General features: G+C 56.4%; 1 protein-coding gene across 1 annotated transcript; it reads right to left on the reverse strand.

The window, feature by feature from the left end:
• Positions 1 to 142: 142 nt before the first annotated feature.
• Positions 143 to 2,948, reverse strand: LOC132340452 (HLA class II histocompatibility antigen, DO beta chain-like). Its single transcript, XM_059871478.1, has 5 exons — positions 2,765 to 2,948; positions 2,300 to 2,423; positions 1,071 to 1,315; positions 431 to 537; positions 143 to 330 (listed from the first exon to the last, which is right to left on the reverse strand). Exons 1-5 carry the CDS (start codon positions 2,946 to 2,948, stop codon positions 322 to 324), a joined length of 669 nt encoding a protein of 222 aa, XP_059727461.1. The 3' UTR covers positions 143 to 321.
• Between the last annotated feature and the right edge of the window lie 14,750 nt (positions 2,949 to 17,698).

Genomic DNA, 17,698 nt, shown 5'->3' on the forward strand with positions numbered 1-17,698 from the left:
AACCGCTCCTTCCTCCTCCTCCTCCATCCGTCCTCCCGCTCCCCCGGGCCCAGCCCCCACCCTTTGTCCCCCTCCCTTTTCCCAAATCCGTCCCATCGCCCCCCCCCCCCCAATCCCTCCCCATCGTCCCCCAACAAACGACACCGGGGCCAACTGGGAAGCTTTATTGGGAGCACTGGGAGCGGGCACTGGGTGGGGGCTAAGCGCCGGCGGGGCTGGGGGGGACACACGGGACCCCCCCCAAAATCAGCGGAGCGGGGACGGAGCGGGGGGTCCCGGCGGGGCCCGAGCCCACGGGGAGGGGCTGCGGCCGCCGGCGGCTCAGGAGCTCTGCGGGCAGAGAAAAGGGGGTGACACCGGGCTGGGGGCCCCGGGGGGAGCGCACACGCTCCGGGCCGGGGGGGACATGAGCCCCGGGACCCTCCCTCACCTTCTTGCGCAGGTAGAAGCCGAGCCCCAGCGCCAGGAAGACGAAGCCCAAGGCGAAGCCCCTGATGCCCGTCAGCATCTTGCTGCGGGTGGCGTCCGGCAGCATCTCTGGGGGGTCCGCGGGGCTCAGCACCCCCAAAACCTCTCACGGACACTCCGCGCCCCTCGCAGCGCCCTCCCTGTGGCCCCCGGCGCAGCCAGGACCCCCTGAAACCTCCCCCCGATCCCTTGTTGGGCTCCCCGGGAGTCACCAAAGCCCCTCCCGTCCCTCCCAGGATCCCACAGCCCCCTCCCAGTGTCCCCCCAGGGCTGCAGGACCCCCAAAGCCTCTCCCAGTCACACCCAGGACCCCCAAACTCCTTCCCAGTCACACCCAGCACCCGAAACCCCCTCCCAGTCACACCCAGCATCGCCTAAACCCCCAAACTCCCTCCCAGTGCCCACCAGGACCCCCCCAACCCCACCCCACCCTCCCCAGCATCGCCTTCCCAGCCCTTGCCCAGCCCCCAGCCCCTCTCCCAGTTCCAGCCCAGCTCCCTCCCAGTGGCTCCCAGCACAGCCCAGTGGCTCTGCCAGCGCCCCCAGGGGCTCCCCCAAATCCCAGTGCAGCTCAGGGGCTGCTCCAGGCTGACGTGCTCCACCTGGCTGGTGTAGGTGAGCCCGCGCCGGGGGGGGAGAGTTTCCAGCAGCTCCAGGAGCTGGTAGGTCCAGTCCCCGTTGGGGACCACGTCGGTGGCCACCACGTGCTCCGAGAGCTCCTGCTGGCCCTGGAACCACCTCACCTGGATGCGGGCAGGGTAGAAATCCATGACGGAGCAGAGCAGGCGGCTGGGGCTGGGCTGGGAGCTCGAGGGGGGTGCCAGCGAGATGGAAACGCTGGGGGGCACTGGGGGAGAGACAGAAAGCAGGGACATACTGGGATCAGCTGGGGGGCACTGGGAGAGAGAGGGGAGGGCTGGGGTGGGCAGGAGAGGGACTGGGAATGGACTGGGAGGGACTGGGGATGGACTGGGAATGGAGTGGGAATTCAATGGTAATGTACGGGAATGGACTGGAGGGGGACTGGGGAGGGACTGGGAGCGACTGAGAATGGACTGGGAGGGACTGGGATGGCACTGAGAGAATGGGAGGGGGTGAGTGTCCCTCGGATTGAGGATGGTGCTCTGGGACTGGAGGCGGACTGGGGAGAGACTGGGAGCGACTGAGAATGGACTGGGAGGGACTGGGATGGCACTGAGAGAAATGGGAGGGGGTGAGCGTCCCTCGGATTGAGGATGGTGCTCTGGGAATGAAGTTGGAATGAAGTGGGAGGGACTGAGGAGGCACTGGGAGGGATCTGGGAATGGACTGGGAGGAACTGGGATGGAACTGGGAATGACGTGCGCGGCGCTGCGAGGCCCAGTCCATCGCAGGGCCCTCTAATCTAATCTTCCTAGCAACAGATGGGTCATCGGAGCGATGCGCTCTCATTGGCTGAGAGGCGTTATCTCCACGCTCAACCGAGATGGACGCGCCGTGGAGCGCTGGGAGTGACCGGGATGGACTCGGACGGACTGGGATGGGCTGGAGGAGCCACGGCGGGGGAGGTCACTGGGAGGGAGAGGATGTCCCGGTGATGGGCACAAGGAGGGCTGCGGGCTCTGGGGCGATTCCCAAATTCGAGGGATTCTGGGAATTTCAGGAGCTCCAGGGTCATTGGCAGGGCAGGGCCCGAGGGGACGCGCTCTGCCCCGCGCTCCCCTCGGCGCTCCACCGTTGTGAACGGGGCATAAAGCTCGTAGTTTCGCCGGCAGAGCGTGTCCACCATCTGAACCGGGTGGCTGTTCAAGCGCTTGGCATTCATCTCCCCATAGGGGGTGAAGCCACGTACACCCCGACGTCGCTGTCCAATATCAGGAACTGCTCCCGGTTGTAGATGTACCTGGCCACGAACCTCATCTTCTCCGTACTGTTAATGAAAAGACACTCGGACTTTCCCATGAACTGGAACACCCCTGTGAGTGCAGGACCCAGGTCAGGGGATGCGCACCCAGCACCACCAGAGCTCTGGGGGCCACCTCAGATCCCCACTCTGCACCCCCTGTGCCCCACGGCCGCCACAGGACCCTCCTGCCCGCACTGCCGCTTCCTCTTTGCCACCCTTCCCCCATTTCCCCTTTCCCATCCTCTACCCTCCCACCTCCGGCCGCTCTCCAAATCACTTCTGGGGTCCCATTGCCCCATTTTCCCACAAATCCGTGAATCCCCAGGCCCCTCGGTATCAGTTTTCGGGACTCCTCCTCCCCTTTTCCCCCTTCTCCCCCCCTGTCCCACCGCTTCCCGCCCCCCCGCTCACCCGAGAGCTCCGCGCCCGCAGCCGGGGGCACTCCCAGCACCACCAGTGCCACCAGTCCGGCCCCAGCTGCCGCCCCTCGCCCCACGGTCAGCGCCGGGCAGGGGCCGCAGCCCCGAAGCAGCCGCGCTGCGCTGGGAGCACCAGTCCGGAGGGGGGCGGGCTCGGCAGCGCCGCGCGCTCTCATTGGCTCCCGCCACTGCTGGGGAGCCGAGCTCACAGGCTCTGCCACACAACTGATGAGTCATCAACGCCCCGCGCTCTCATTGGCTGCAGCGCGTTTTGGCTGTGTTGTGATTGGCTGAGGGGTTCCCGGGACGCTGCAGCCCCGGGGGCGGCTTTTCCAGGGAGGGGGAGCCTTGGGGCGCTGGGCAGGTGGGAGCTCAGGCGAGCCCAGAAAAGCGTGCCCAGGTGCGCGGGATCTCCGGGGTGCCCGTGGCGAGCAGTGACGCTGGCCCGATGCCAGGCACCCCCAGAGCCGCTCTGTCCCTGCCCCCCGCAGCCGCACAGGGACAGAAAATGGAACCGAGGGTTCCTCCGTGGGGACAAGGACCGGGAGGGATCCCTCAGCAAATCCGGCAAGGGCACAACCCGGCCTGGTCACACGGAGGGAATTTATTACCAACCAAATCACAGCAGCACAAGGAGAGGGCAAAGAAATCTCTCCAACACCTTCCCCCACCCAACGGGGATCACCCGGATCGGGGGTCACCAGGGCTCTGCCCAACGGGGGTCACTGGGGATCATCCAGCGCGGATCCTCCCATGGGGGATGGAGCTGGAGCACCGCACAAAGCACCTCCCACACTCGGGACACTCGCAGGGCCTCTCCCTGGTGTGGAAGTGCTGGTGAGTGACGATCTCTGAATTACACCTGAAGCTCTTCTGACATTCCAAGCACTCATGGAGCCGTTCCCCAGTGTGGATCTTGGTGTCCTTGCTGAGGTCAGAGGTCCCACTGAAACTCTTCCCACGTTCCCCATACTCACGGGGCCTCTCCCCAGTGTGGATGTTCTGGTGTTCCATCAGGGTGGAGCTGTGGCTGAAACCCTTCCCACATTCCAAGCACTTGTGGGGCTTCTCCCTGCCATGAGGCTTCTCCACTAGCTCTGAGCTCCAGCTGGATCTCGAGACACCTTCCTGGCTCAGGGGGGCTCTTTCCTCCCTGCAGCTCCCTGGGCTGGGTTTGCAGCCACTCCTCATGAGGGATCTCTGGGGCTTTTCCTCCTCCTCCATCAGGCCACAGCTTGGCAATGACAGATCCTGGTTTGGGGGAAACCAAGGTGGGAGCGCCTTGGAGTAGAGGCTCCCCCTGGCCAAGTCCATCTCTAGAATACATCAGGAATCTTGTGTCCATGGAAATCTCCACAATGTCAAGATTCAGCCCAAAAACCTCTCCCAGGAATTCCCTATAGCTGAGCTCTCCACTTTTGGGGTTCCAGAGTTTTCCTTTCCTTGGGATGATGGGGGTCCAACGGCTCCAAGGGTTCCCCTTTCTCCAGCATCCTGCTTAGGGATGTTCCAGGGGCTTTTGGGGGTCTATGGGGGGTTCATGGGATACTCTGAGATCCCAGGAGTCCCAGGGGTCCCTCCTCTCCAGGCTCCCCCCCTTTCCAGCCAGCCGGGGTCCCCCAGCTCTGGGATCGCCCCTCTCTGCTCTCCCCACTCTGGGTGTCCCAGGGGTTCCCCTCCTCTGCTCTCCCAGGGGTCCCCAGGACCAATGTCCTCCCCTGCCCATACTGGGCAATGGCCACGTGGACCCCCAAAGATCCCCCCAAGGGGCTCAGCCTTGGGGTCCTTCAAGATCCAAACCTACACACACACAGAAAAAAACCTCCCAGGGATGGGAGATGATATTTGGGGTCAATTCCACAATCTGCAAGCTCCAAACACACCCCAATAAAAAACCCTCTCAGGGCCCCCCTGATGGATTTGGGACAAGCTCCCCCTCCCCTCTCACCTGCAGGACAAGGTGGGGGCGATGGTCCTGTGTCTGCGGCCACAGGAGGCACTGGAACCTCCTGTTCCTGCTCCACCTCTTCCTGCTCCTCCTTTTCTTCTCTCCCGCCTCCTCCTCCTTCCTAATCCCACCTCCTCCCCAGTTCCTGCCATCTGTGTATTTAAGGTTGCAGACCCTTGCTTGTTTTTAGAACTAGATCAAAGATCCCCGATGGAACAAGGCTTGCTGCTTTTAGTCAGAAGTATCAGTGACTAAAGGTCACGTCTCCTTTGGTTTGGTGCTGTCCTTGTTCCTCCTCAATGTTCACGGCTATGGGGTGTCCTTGTGTGCTGCATTTTCCGAGTTCCTCTGGCATCCTTTGGGCAATAGGCTGTGCCCTGGGAGGGTTCTTTGTGCTCCTCTGTGACACAGGAGAACCTTCCAGGCGGTTTCTGCGTGAGCTGCTGCTGTGGTGTCACAGGAGCAGTGCCACGTCCCCATGGTGTTCCCGTTGCCGTGGGACACGGAGGCCTCAGTGCCCTGAGTGGCTCTGGGCTCTCTGCAGGAGGATCCTCGTGCCCGAGGCATTCTCAGCAGCCAGCCCAGCCCTGACGGGTGTCCTTCTGTGCTCGGAGGGCTACAGGCAGCAGACGTGTGCAGCGCAGCCAAAATGATCCAGCACGTGGCTGCTGCAGTTTGCACTCTCTACTCAGTGGCTTATTCGGGGTATTTTTTAACCCACTTGGCACGTAAGTCGAGGCTTTTCCTCCGTGCAGCATCTGTGGCTTTGGGCTTGCTGTGTGCTTTGTGTTCTTCCTCTGGAGCTGAGCTGACTTTGGAACCAAATGGCCATGAAGACACCATTGCTTTGGGAGAGCTCCTGCCAGCAGCTGCAGCTGAAAAAGGGGGTGTCTGCAGCCAGGGGGTCTTGCATAGCATTTGCAAAGAGCCCTGGGGGGTTCTGTTCCCTCAGGCAGGGAGTCTGTGCCAGCAGAGCCTGGAACTCCCTCCGTTTGCTACTCCGGCCAAGAACTGACCCAGCCCAGTATTTTGTGCTGTTCTCTTGCTTGCTGTGGGAAGGGACTGTGGCTCCTGCAGGGATGCTGTGAGAGCAAAATGCTCTCTTGGGGTTGCCTTGCTCTGTGGCATTTCCCACCACAGGCATTTTTCAGCCTAACAGCATCTGGTTCATGTTCCCTCTCCCATTTCAGGGCACTTCTTCTGTGGATCCCGAGCAGCTCCTCCTTTGGTGAGTGGGAAAGGAACCTTTGGTGTTTGGAATTGTGCAGCAAGTTGTGAGCTCGGCATGTGGCAGCTGAGTGCCAGCCTGGGAGGCTGAAGGAAAGTTCCTGTCAGTGTCTCAGCAGCAGCAGCATCAAAGGGATCCCAGTCAGTTTTCTCCTTTTCTGCTGAAGAGCTTTTGAAGAGCTGCAGGTCTGGCTTTGCAGGCAGAGGATTGCTGGCTGGCTTTAGCCATGGTGGAATGTTGAATTCCCAGCAATAAGTGGCAATGTCGACTTTAGCCCATTGTTAGTTGGAACAGCTCCAAACCCAATTTCTGCTTAGTGCAGCTGGATGTGCAGCTGAGGATAAATAAGGTGAGAACTGAGATTGAACTTCCCGTCCCTCAGGCTGCCATCTGTCCACAGGGCACAAAAGCAGCACCAGCACCTCCTGTGGCTCCCCCTGCTTCCAAAGAGGAGGCCAAAGAGGAGGAAGACAGCAGTGAGCTTCCCGCTGTTCTGCGGGACGATGGTGAACTTCCCTCAGTGCCAGGAGGTGACAGTGAGCTTCCCTCAGAGCCAGGAGATGACAGTGAGCTTTCTGCTGTTCTGGGAGACGAGGGCGAACATCCCGCGGTGTGGGAATGCAGCGGCGAGGCTCCCACACAGGGTGACAAGGACAGTGGACATCTCCCGTCCTGGGATGAGGATGGTGGATTTCCCCTGGTGTGAGACGAGGATGGCGAAGCTCCCAAGGCATGGGATGAGGACGTTGAACATCTCCCAGTGTGGAATGAGGATGGAGGACATCCTGTGTCTTGGGAAGAGAAGGATGAACATCTCCCAGCATGGGAAGTGGACAGCGAACATCCCCTGGCTTGGAAAGATGATGGCGAACCTGCAGAATTTTGGAAAGAGGATGGAGAACTTCCCTCTGCTTGGGAAGAGGACACCGAACCTCCCTCCTCTGTGGGATCCTGGGCTGAGCATTCTGACAGCAGCACATCCCTGCAGCCAGAGGGGAGAGGGGAGTGGTGCCTGATGCAGCTGAGTACGTCTGCTCTGTCCCTGGGTGCCCAAGCAGGGCGCTGTGTGTGTGTCTCGGCATCAGCTGCACCCAGGCTTGCTCTGCAGCTGAATGTCACCGAGCCATTTCTTGTCCTTCCCCAGCTGAGACCAAGGGGCTCACGGCCCCAGGGAGTGGGGCTGCGTTCTGGCTCTGCTGCAGGGCGGGCTCTCACTCTGGGAGGGAGCGTCTTCCACGTGGTTTCTTTCAGGGAACACCGTGAGCGAGGCGGAGCCTGCCGAGAAATACCTGGAGCTGGAGCAGATTGGCCAAGGGTAAGGGCACGGCAGCGACTTCTGCACAAGCAGGGCCAGGGGTTGTGCTGGTGCAGGATCCAGTGAGAACTCAGGAGAGCTCCAAACACCTTCAGACACTGGGCTACCATCCTGCTGTCTCTCAGTCCTGATCAGAATTGATAACTGTGGTCAGGAGGCATCGTCAGAGCCCCCTGAGGCTGGCAGTGTCCTGCCTGCAGCACGGGGCAGGACCTGGAAGATCTTCTGTCCCTGGAACTGGATTGCCTAAAAGAGCAACTCACCATCTGGTGACTGTCAGAAAGCAATTCTCAAGATTTCTTTCAAATATTTTCCTTTGAAAAATATCCACGGGTCAGAATGATCAACCTAAAGGTTTAGAAACAGAAACTAGAAGTGAACTAATAAGGGCTCTATTCTAGCACAGGTAACAGACCCCATCCATTCAGTAAGAGACACAGAGCTGATGCACTCAGGGGGAAAATGCATCACCTGCCTGATTTCAGGGCCCTTGTGGAGCCTGCAGGTCTTAGGCAGGACATGGAAAAGGATGAAATGCATTCTTTTCCAGTTCTTTAGACACCCATTTCCCCTCCTAGGTTTTGAACTAAAGCAGTTCAGGGTGGACATTTGGGATTTGCTCCAGCCCAATTCCTTCGTGCTGGAATTTTCTTTCTGGCAGTTTTCTCTTGCCCACCTTGCATGGCAGAGGGCTGGTGGCTGCTGCGCTGTTGTTGGAAGGGTCGATGCACCCAGGTGTTTGTGAAGGCTGCAGGCAGCAGAGATCTCCTGTCTGGGCTGGCTTTCACTGCCAGGGCCTGAAGCGCTGCTTCTCTCTTCTCTGCTGTTTTGTCTCCAGGGCTTTTGGAACCGTTTACAAAGGACTGGACAGGGCCACTGGAGGAGAGGTCAGTGTCAACACGCCCAGCACGCCTGGCAGCTCTCCAGGGCTTTCCCCTCTGCTGGGAGCTGTGGCTGCAGCTTTGGGGGCCAGCAGAGCTTTCCTGCCCAGGCTGCTCCTCTGAAGGCAGAGCAGTGTCAGCCTGCAGAGCACAGCTGGGACAGACCTGGTCCTTCTGAAGTGCCAAAGGAATGCAAGGAGGGCAGCGGTGTCTGTCAGAGCAGGACACGCTGGCTTGGTCTTCATATCTAAAAGTGTGAATGCATCAGCTGCTGGAGACTGAGGCCCAATTTATCTTCACCCCAGCCTCTGACAGGAACACTATTTAGCAGTTTTTCCATCCTGCCTTTCATCTTCAAAGAGAGCCTCAAGGCACTATCAGGAGGCATCCCACTTGGGCTCAATTTGGGGTTTTAGTCCTACTTCAGCTGTTCACAGAGGGCGAGGGAGAGAAATGAGAAGATGGATGTCCAGAGCAAAGCTCTCTCCCAAACCCTGCAGTGGTGTTTGGGTCTGGTGTCAGTGACAGCCTGTGACAGGGATCACCTGAGCAATGGATGTGTGTGTTTTCTTTGTTGTGCAATCCCAAACAGAGCAGTTGGATCTGAAATCATGACCAAATCCCATAGAACTGCTAAAGGGTTCCTGGCTGTTTTGCTCTGTTTTCACAGAACCAGAATTACCTCTGCTTTCAAAATGGGTTTGAATAATAATAGGAGTGTTGAGGCCATTTGAGCAGACTCTGGGTGCAGAGGATGTTGTTAGAGCTTTGAGGCTGACAGCTGAGGGACCATTTCTGCAGAGCTGGCAAGGCCAAATGTCTCTGGCCATGTGTCCTGTGAGCAGCCCCCAGCTGGTAGAGCAATGGGCTGTGGGAATGGCACTTGCTGAGCTCTGGTGTCCCATCCCAAGGCAGTTTGGCACAGCCTGGCTCCGTCGCTCCAAACAGACTCGCTCCGTGTTTGCTGTGGCCTCCTGCCACAGACTCCTGCAGTTCAAGGGCTGCCATGTCCCTTCAGGTGGCCATAAAGAAAATGAGTCTCCGAGGGCAGAACAGGGAACGAGCTGTGAATGAGATCCTGCTCCTGAAGGACAAGAAGAACCCCAACATTGTCAACTCTTTGGACAGGTGAGTGTTTCAGCTCTTATCCCGTGCCCAGGCCCTGCGTTAACCTTTTCTGGCATCCCTAGTCTGTAGCCTGTTTTGAAAATGCCTGACCCAGCCACATCTTCCCCAAACAACAGCCTGGCAGTTCACTCCCTGCGTGTGCTTTTGTTGCTTTGCTTTGGTGTTTCCTTCAAGTTGACCCCATTTGCTGTGTCTCCCAACAAGTGCTGATGAACCACAGCAGAAATTATTTCCCTTGGCTTCTTCTTCCCAGCCCTTTTCCATTGCTACAGTTGCCAGGCAGACCAGGTTCTTGTTTCCAGCAATGCCTCATTTGCCCATTTTCCACTGGCCTTGCCTGTTTCTGAAGGGACTTTCTGAAAGGTTTTCTGACTGCTTTTGTCCCAAGTGCTGCACGGCCTCCTCCCCTGGATAGCCCTGGCAGTTGTGTTGCCTTGTTCTGGAGGGAATGGTGGAACTGAGGAGTTCAGAAGCTGAACCAGCTGGGGGCAAGTGTTGTGGTTCCACATTGATCTGGGCTGTTGCTAACCTGCATTTTTCACCTGCTTGCCATCTAAGGCCTCTCCTTTCTCACAGGTGTCTCCTTCTCCTTTAGACTGTGCAGATTCCAAGGGCTGTGCAGCCGGGCAGGAATGTCTCTCCATCTGATTCTGTCCTCACTGACAAGTGACCTGGAAGCAAAACTCCACTCCAGGCTTTTCCATGGGGGAATTGAGCACTGCCCATTCATCTCCATGCCATTGTTTTCCTCTTCCAGCTTCCTTGTTGATGGAGAGCTGTGGCTGGTGATGGAATACATGGATGGAGGAACTTTGCAGGACGTTGTCAGACAGACACGCATGGCTGAAGGAGAGATGGCAGCTGTCAGTCGGGAGGTGAGGGATCCTGCTTGTCACTCCCATGGCTGGGACACGATGGTCCTTCCAAACAGGCATGAGAACAGGAGTGGCTCCATGCTCAGGGCTTTGTTTCTGTGCTGTTTTCATGAGCTGGAGAAGAAAGAGCCTCTGCAGTGAACAGCCTGCCAGCATCACTGCACTTCTGCTCTGTTCTTGCTCTCTCTCCTGCTGTTGTGGTACTCTCTGTCCTTTTTTGATTTGATTTGCTGTTCTCAGCTTTGCCTTGCACCGTTTGCCTGGAGCTTGTGTGCACTGCACTCCTGGCCTGTCCCAGCAAAGCTGCTGCTGGCAGAATTCTGAACTGTCCTTTCTGGTGTGATATATTCCGGCCATTGGTTTTTACCCTGGTGTTTCTTGTTCTCTCTCAGTGTCTGCAGGGCCTGGATTTCCTCCATGCCAACTGGTTGATCCACAGGGATCTGAAGAGCTCCAACATCCTCCTGGGAATGGACGGCTCTGTCAGGCTGGGTGGGTGTTCCCGGCCAGGCACGGCGCTCCCGGGCTGCAGCTGTGGGGCTGCTTCCCAGTGAGGCCAGAGCCCCACAAGGGCTGCTGGGGGCACTGCCCGGGCCCTGCTGCCAGCTGAGAGCAGCTGCCCCTGCAGAGAGCTCAGGAGAGGAGCAGGGTGCCAGCCGTGCCTTTGCTCTGGCTCTGGCCCTTCCAGAGGGGCAGCAGTGGGAATCTAAAGCTCCATGGGAATCAGTAAAAGCCACTGCATGAAAGCTGAGGGTTTCTGTAAGGGTCCAGTTCCATCTTTCCTTGGCTACAGCCCTGAGGACTTTTCCCGCTGTCTTCACTACTGCATTCTCAGATGGAGAGTGGGGAATCTTTGTGCTTGGTTTCCTCATTCCAGCTGCCTTTGACAGGGTTTGTTTCTGTCCTCAGCTGATTTTGGCCTCTGTGCTCAGCTCAGCCCTGAGCAGGACCGGCGCAGCTCCCTGGTGGGCACTGCTCACTGGATGGCCCCAGAAGTTGTGACCAGATCTCCTTATGGCCCCAAGGTGGACATCTGGGCCTTTGGCATTGTGACCATTGAGATGGTGGAAGGAGAACCTCCTTACTTCAGGGAAACGGGGGCCATGGTAAGAGGCAAATTCTCCAGTGGTTGCAGAGGCCTGTGAGCACAGGGGGACCCTGCCCTGGGAGCAGCAGCTGGAGGTTTCTGCACATGGGAAGGGAATTCCCAGAGGACTCCAGCCTCAACACAGACGAATATTCTGCAGTCTCCAGCAACAATTTGCTTTGGGATTTACATTGTTGCAGTTCTTCTGGCTCTGAGGATGACATGGAAATGTGAAGCAAGTGCATCAGCTCTAATGTTACCCTGCAAGAAAAGCCCAAACCAACCCCACATCCCACCCCCAAACCCAACAAGATTTCTGCAGGAGCTTCTAGAAGACATTTTGCAAGATGATCTCCCCCCTGATTCCTCTCACTGTGAAAGTTGTTGAAAACCTGAGGATGATTGTTTAACATCCACATAGTCTAACATATTTCTTTCCTAGTCCAAGCTACTTTCTCTGTGTCACCAAAGCTGAGCTTTCAGCATCACAAACCTCCTGTTTCTGGCCTGGCAGTGTCTGGGATGGGGCATCAGGAATGCATTCACTTGAGTGTCAGTGGCACTGCAGAGATGCACTTGATGTAAGAATCCTGTGGAATAACCCAGGCAGACCACACTGACTCTGGAAAATGGCCTGTAAAGCTGGTGTCCACATTTGGAGAAGCAAAATGTGCTATTTCTGATGGAGGTTCCTACTGACAGAGTCAGCCAAGGAAACTGGCTCTCAGGGCGAGATCATTTGGATGTTGCAGTGGCTGTGGCAGCCCAAGGGTTTGGGTTTTTTGGCTGGCACAGAAAAATGAGCTGTGAGCAGCATCTCTGGCAGGGAGGAAAGTGTCCCTGGAGCTGGGGCTGAGGACCCGGGGTGGATGTGAGCCCGTGTGGGTGTGAAGGAAGCTGGCAGAGCGCTGAGTTTGCTTTCCCTGCAGGCTCGTGCTCTGATCCGGCAGAACGGGACCCCGCAGCTGCAGGAGCCCCGGCGCCTGTCGGCTCTGCTGCGGGACTTCCTCGAGTGCAGCCTGGAGCCGGACGAGGAGCAGCGCTGGGCTGCCCAGGAGCTGCTGCAGGTGAATGCCAAGGGCTGCAGGGCAAGCAGCAGCGCGAGGGAGGGGTTTTCTTGTGGGGCCCCCTCCGACAGTCTCCAGCCTCGCTGCTTTCCACACGCAGAGTGAGCAGAATCCTCGCCTGCTTTGGCCTGGCAGGCTCCTTTCGAGGCCAGCTGGGCCTGGTGCCCCACAGCGAGCAGGGACATCTTCAACAGGTCAGGGGGCTCCGAGCCCTGCCCGACCTGAGCTTGGAGGTTTCCAGGGAGGAGGCACCTCCCACACCTCTGGGCACCTTCTGTCAGTGTTCCCCCACTCTCCTGGTTAAAAAATTCTCCCTTACATCTAATCTGAGCCTGCTCCCCTCTCTTGAGTTTTAAACCATTTCCCTTTGTCCTGCTGCAACAGAGCCTGTGAGGAACTTGACTCTGGGAAGTAACAGTTCATTTCTTTCTTTTTTATCCTTTGGGCAGCACCCATTTTTGTCATCAGCCAAGCCTCTCTCCAGCCTGACCCCTGTGATCACTGCAGTGAAGCAACTGAGGGAGCAGCGGAGGAGATGAAGCACTTGAGGACAGCCTTTAGTTACAGTAGTTAGGACAACTAGTTAGTTTTGGTAGTTAGCACTGATAGTTATGGTAGTTAGTACTGCTAGTTGGTTAGGGTAGTTTGCACAGTCTGTTTGTTATGGTTCTTGTTTGTTATGGCAGTTTTTGGAATAAAAACTCTCTCAAACCTCGACTCCCTTGACGTGTCCCTTCCTTCTCCCGCTGTGCCTCAGCTGCCCGGAGCCATGTGAGGGGAGAGCGGGCCCAGCCTGGCCCAGAGCTGAGCCCCAGCAGAGCCCTGGCAGAGCCCAGAGCAGCCTCGGCACCTGCAGAGTCAGCCTGGAAGGAGGCGCTTGGAGCCTTCGGGGCTGCACCCGGCTCTGGGTTACAAACTGTGTGTGCTGGAAAATGCCAGCGGCTCTGCAGGAGGGCAGAAGGGGCCCGGGGAAGGCCCAAGTGCTCCGTGCAAGGGAAAAACCTGCCCTGGCTTTGGTATAAATAACTAGGCAGTGTTGGCTTTTGCTATTATGTATTGACTTGTGCAAATTATTCTTAATCACGGCGAGTTTGATATGGTACAGTTTGTAATCACCTTTCACTGCTTTTGCTATAGTATAATTTGTTCAGCTTTTTGTTGCCAATGCCCTGGCCCCTGTGCAGCTCGTATCCTCAGAACATCATTTATGGATGATATTTTAGTTTGTGGACAGTGTGAAAAACACACATTATAGTTTTGGCTTTTGCAAACTATTAAAGTGGATGCCATGTGTTGTGCATTGTAATGTTAACTTTTGCAGAAGTAGCTGTAGTTGTGAAATAATAACTAATGCTTTTATTTTTATATCTAACTGACAATAATGAGAATGACTCAGAGATATTTGTGAAATAGCTTATGTTGGTTTAAAGGACTTGTGGAAATAGCTAAAACTGTCTGCCTGGTCAGATAACATTTAAGGAAGGGATGTGATGAGGGCCCCTGCCACTGACCCTTCCGCTGTCAGTAACTGTCACCTGCTGCAACCACAGAACAGGGGGCCCTTGTGAGGGAGTGACACACAACCCTCAAAACAACAACCCACGATTCCTGCACATACTCTAAAAAGGTGATTTGGGGGTCAAACCAACCTAAAGAATTCCTGGAACATGTAAACGAGTTCAAAGAAATGTTTGAATGTGTATAATTTGAACAATACAGTGGAAAAACTAGACAAGAAGGGTTGCTGTGGTTAACCATTGTGCCTCTGGCCATGGCCAAGCACCCAGTGCTGTTACTGATTTGTCTCTAATTATCCCTTATTAAACTTTTAAGAATTCTAAAGAGTGAGGCTCCTTTCTCACAAAACCCAAGGTGCTCACCCCTTGTTGTTCTCCCAAGCCAGGATTTGTCAATCCTAAACTTTGTCTGTGTGGATGAGAAGGAGGCTGTGAAGAGAAGGAAGATGCACTGGTGTGGAGGCCCAGGGGCTTAACTCTCACTTATCTGCTTCCTTGCTGCACCTCTTGTTGTGCACAAGTGGAATGTGTTATGCAGATTGGTTTACCAAAGGGTGTTTTCTTAATTGGCCATTATCTTAATTGGTGATGGAGTTTGGATTGGTTGACCAATTGGATCTGTCTGTATTGGACTGTCTGTGAGGGGGTGAGTTTATTAATTAGTACAGAACAATACAGTATGGTAGGATAAGGTGATTGATCAGCCTCCTGCAATCATGGAGTTAATGCTAATTAATACCATGATAGCCCTCGGCCCCCATCACTCAGAGCCTGAGCTGCTTGAGGTTTGTTCTGCTGGTAGCTGGGGACTGATGATTTTTCTTTCAGCACTGGACAGTCCTTGTTCCAGTGCCCCCATTTCTTACAGGATGCACTCTGCTCCTTCTCCGCAGGGGAAGCTTTCTTGGGTGACTTTTCCTGAGGTGCCTTGTTGCTGGGTTGGGATGAACTCTTTCCCTTGGGCCCCTGTCTCAAAACACCTTCCAGGCACCCTCCAGCAGTTTATCCATGTCTTCAACTCCCTTTATCTTTTCTTCTTTTATCATTTGAAGCCTGACCCACACAAAACAAAAGCAGATGTGCTTCACCCTCAGCTGAATCAGGATCTACATCAGTATATTTGATGGCAGTTTCTCTTCACCTGTTTAAAAAATCAGTGGGTGATTCATCATCATTTTGCCTCACTTGCTGAAGCTCTGACCAATTTACAGCTTTAGAGACCCCATGTTTTAACCCCCATTCCACGAGGCTTTGATATCAGTTTAATTTTGCCATCTGCTCGGGTGTATTTCCATCCCACCCCGGGTTTCCAAGGGGAAATCTCTCAGTGACAGCGCCTTGAAGCAGCTCCCTGGCTGTGCTCCCCTCAAGGAATGTTGGGATGGCTTTATTGACCACTCGTCCCTCAGTGGGCTCAAGGGATGTGTCTGACACAGAGTTAGATCAGACCGGTCTGATGTATATAGAGAATAATCATTTATTTATTTATTTATTTAAATATTTATTTATAGGCTGTACGGTGCACACATGAACTGACAGATTATATTGCACCAACCAGCAGCTACAAGGAATCACTGATAATAGCAGTATCAAATACCATATCAAATTGCTGGTGATCAATAGCAATGTGTAAAAGGCAATACAAAAGTGTAGAAACCAATGCAGAATTGCAGAAGCCAATTATAAAATTGCAATTTATGACCCAGCTCTGCTGCAGGCACAGTGGAAAGCTGGAAGCTGCTGAGGGGACTCATTCACCCCTGTCCCCTGTCCCTGAGTGTCCCTGAGTGTCCCCAGTGATATCACCCCTGGAATTCCCATCAGGATTTGGGACATCATCAAGGAAAATTACCAGAAATTTTGCCAAATTTGCCTCAAATACTGCACGGGGAGGGCACAGGTGACAGCAGCAATGTCCCCGATGATGTCACTGCCATAATAATTTCACGGCAGTGACATCACCATCCCTGCAGCAGCTTTGGGATGTCCTCGATGGCTTTTTGGCACTTCTCAGTCACCACAGGGGCACTGGAGCTGTTGGAATCACAACTGAAGATGTTGTTGATGTCATCAAGTGCCCCTAGCAGGTGATCCTTGGCCAGGCGGGTGTTGGCCACTCACAGCCGCTCAGCCACAGCCACCTTGGCTGGCAAGGCCTCGGGGACATCGGGGGACTCCTCCTCTGTCCCCTCCATGGTGTCTACGATGTCCCTGAGCAGGCGCTGCAGCTCCCAGGGGAAGGCGGTGGCTTTGTCACACGCGGCCACCAAGTGCTCCAGCAGCCCCAGGGCAGCCTCCACCTCCTGTCCCCTCGTGGTGGCCATCAATGCCTGGTTCTTGGCCACCACAGCCTCTCCCATGGCCATGGTGGCCGCCAGCATCTCGTTGGTGGCCGCCACCATCTGGGCCTTGAGTGCAGCCACAGTCGAAGCCCCCTCCTCCCTGCCAAGGGCCAGTGGCAGCTCCTGTTCCATGTTTTCCGGAGCTGTCCCCAAGCAGGCGGCCGTGTCCTGCCAGTCCCTGGCCTTGGTGGTGGCTGCAACGGCGGCCTCAGCAGTGGCCACCTCCCTGCAGGAGTCACGGAGCTCGGTGGCCTCTCTGGCCAGCCAGTCCCAGCTGTTCACGAGCCTGGCCACCGACTCCTGCCAGGTGCTGGTCACAGCTCTCACATCAGCCCAGGTGGTCTCAGGGGAGGCCCTAAGGGTGGCCAGGGCCTGGCCCAGGGAGGGGACACCAGAGTGGCCCAGGGAGGTGACACTCCTGTGGTTCAGGGTCCTACAGAGGATCTGGGTGAAGTTCTCCAGGTCCTCATGCAGGGAGTTTGGGGACTCATGCAGGCACTTGGCCCGGTGTGGCTTGGTCACAGTCGCCACCAGCTTGCCCAGGGTGGCCACCATGGCCACCAGTGCCTGCAGCTGTGGAGGGGACACCTGGGGAGGGGACAGTGGAGGTGTCAGGGACCTGGTGGCACTTGCCTTGGAGGGCTCTGCTGTCCCCTCTGTCCCTTTGCAACCCCCAGTCCCCTCCTGCCATCCCTATGTCCCCTCTGCAGGGACACAGGGGCATCACAAAGGTGGCACCAGGAACATGGCACTACCACCAGCCCAGTGGCACCAGTTCTGTCCCAGGCAGGTGGCACTTGAGGGACTCTTGGTGACACAAAGAGCTGGTGGCATCCGAGGAGCTGGTAGCACTTGAGGGGCTCTTGGTGACACAAAGAGCTGGTGGCACCCGAGGAGCTGGTGGTACTTGAGGGGCTCTTGGTGACACAAGGAGCTGGTGGCACTCAAGTGTCCACAACTCTCTCCAGTGACATCACTGCCCTGATGACATCACAGTGGTGACATCACTGTCCCAGCAGCAGCCTTGGGATGTCCTCAATGGCTCTTTGACACTGCTCAGCCACCACACAGCTGCCAGGGTCATTGGGGCCACCATGGTCACCACAGGGACTCAAGAGGAGGTTGTCAATGTCCCCAAGTGTCCCTGGCAGGTGATCCTTGGCCAGGTGGGTGCTGGCATCCCACAGCCACTCAAACTTGGCCACCTTGGCCACCAAGGCCTGGAGGACATCAGGGGACACCTCATTTATCCCTTTCAGGATGGCCTCAATGTCCTTGAAGGGACACTCAATGTTCCAGTTGAACAAGGTGGCTCTGTCACACGTGGCCACCAAGCACTGCAGCAGCCCCAGGGCCACCTCTGCCCAATGTCCCCTCCTGGTGGCCACCATAGCCTCTCCCATGGCCTCACTGGTGGCTGCCGCCACCTGGGCATTGATGGTGGCTATTTCCCAGGCCACCTCCTCCTTGTCCAGGGCCACCATCAGCTGCTGGTCCGTGACCACCTTCCTGTGGTTGTCATGGAGCTTGGCGGCCTC

Source organism: Haemorhous mexicanus, chromosome 32 (genome assembly GCF_027477595.1).
Source record: "Haemorhous mexicanus isolate bHaeMex1 chromosome 32, bHaeMex1.pri, whole genome shotgun sequence".
Lineage (NCBI taxonomy): Eukaryota > Metazoa > Chordata > Aves > Passeriformes > Fringillidae > Haemorhous > Haemorhous mexicanus.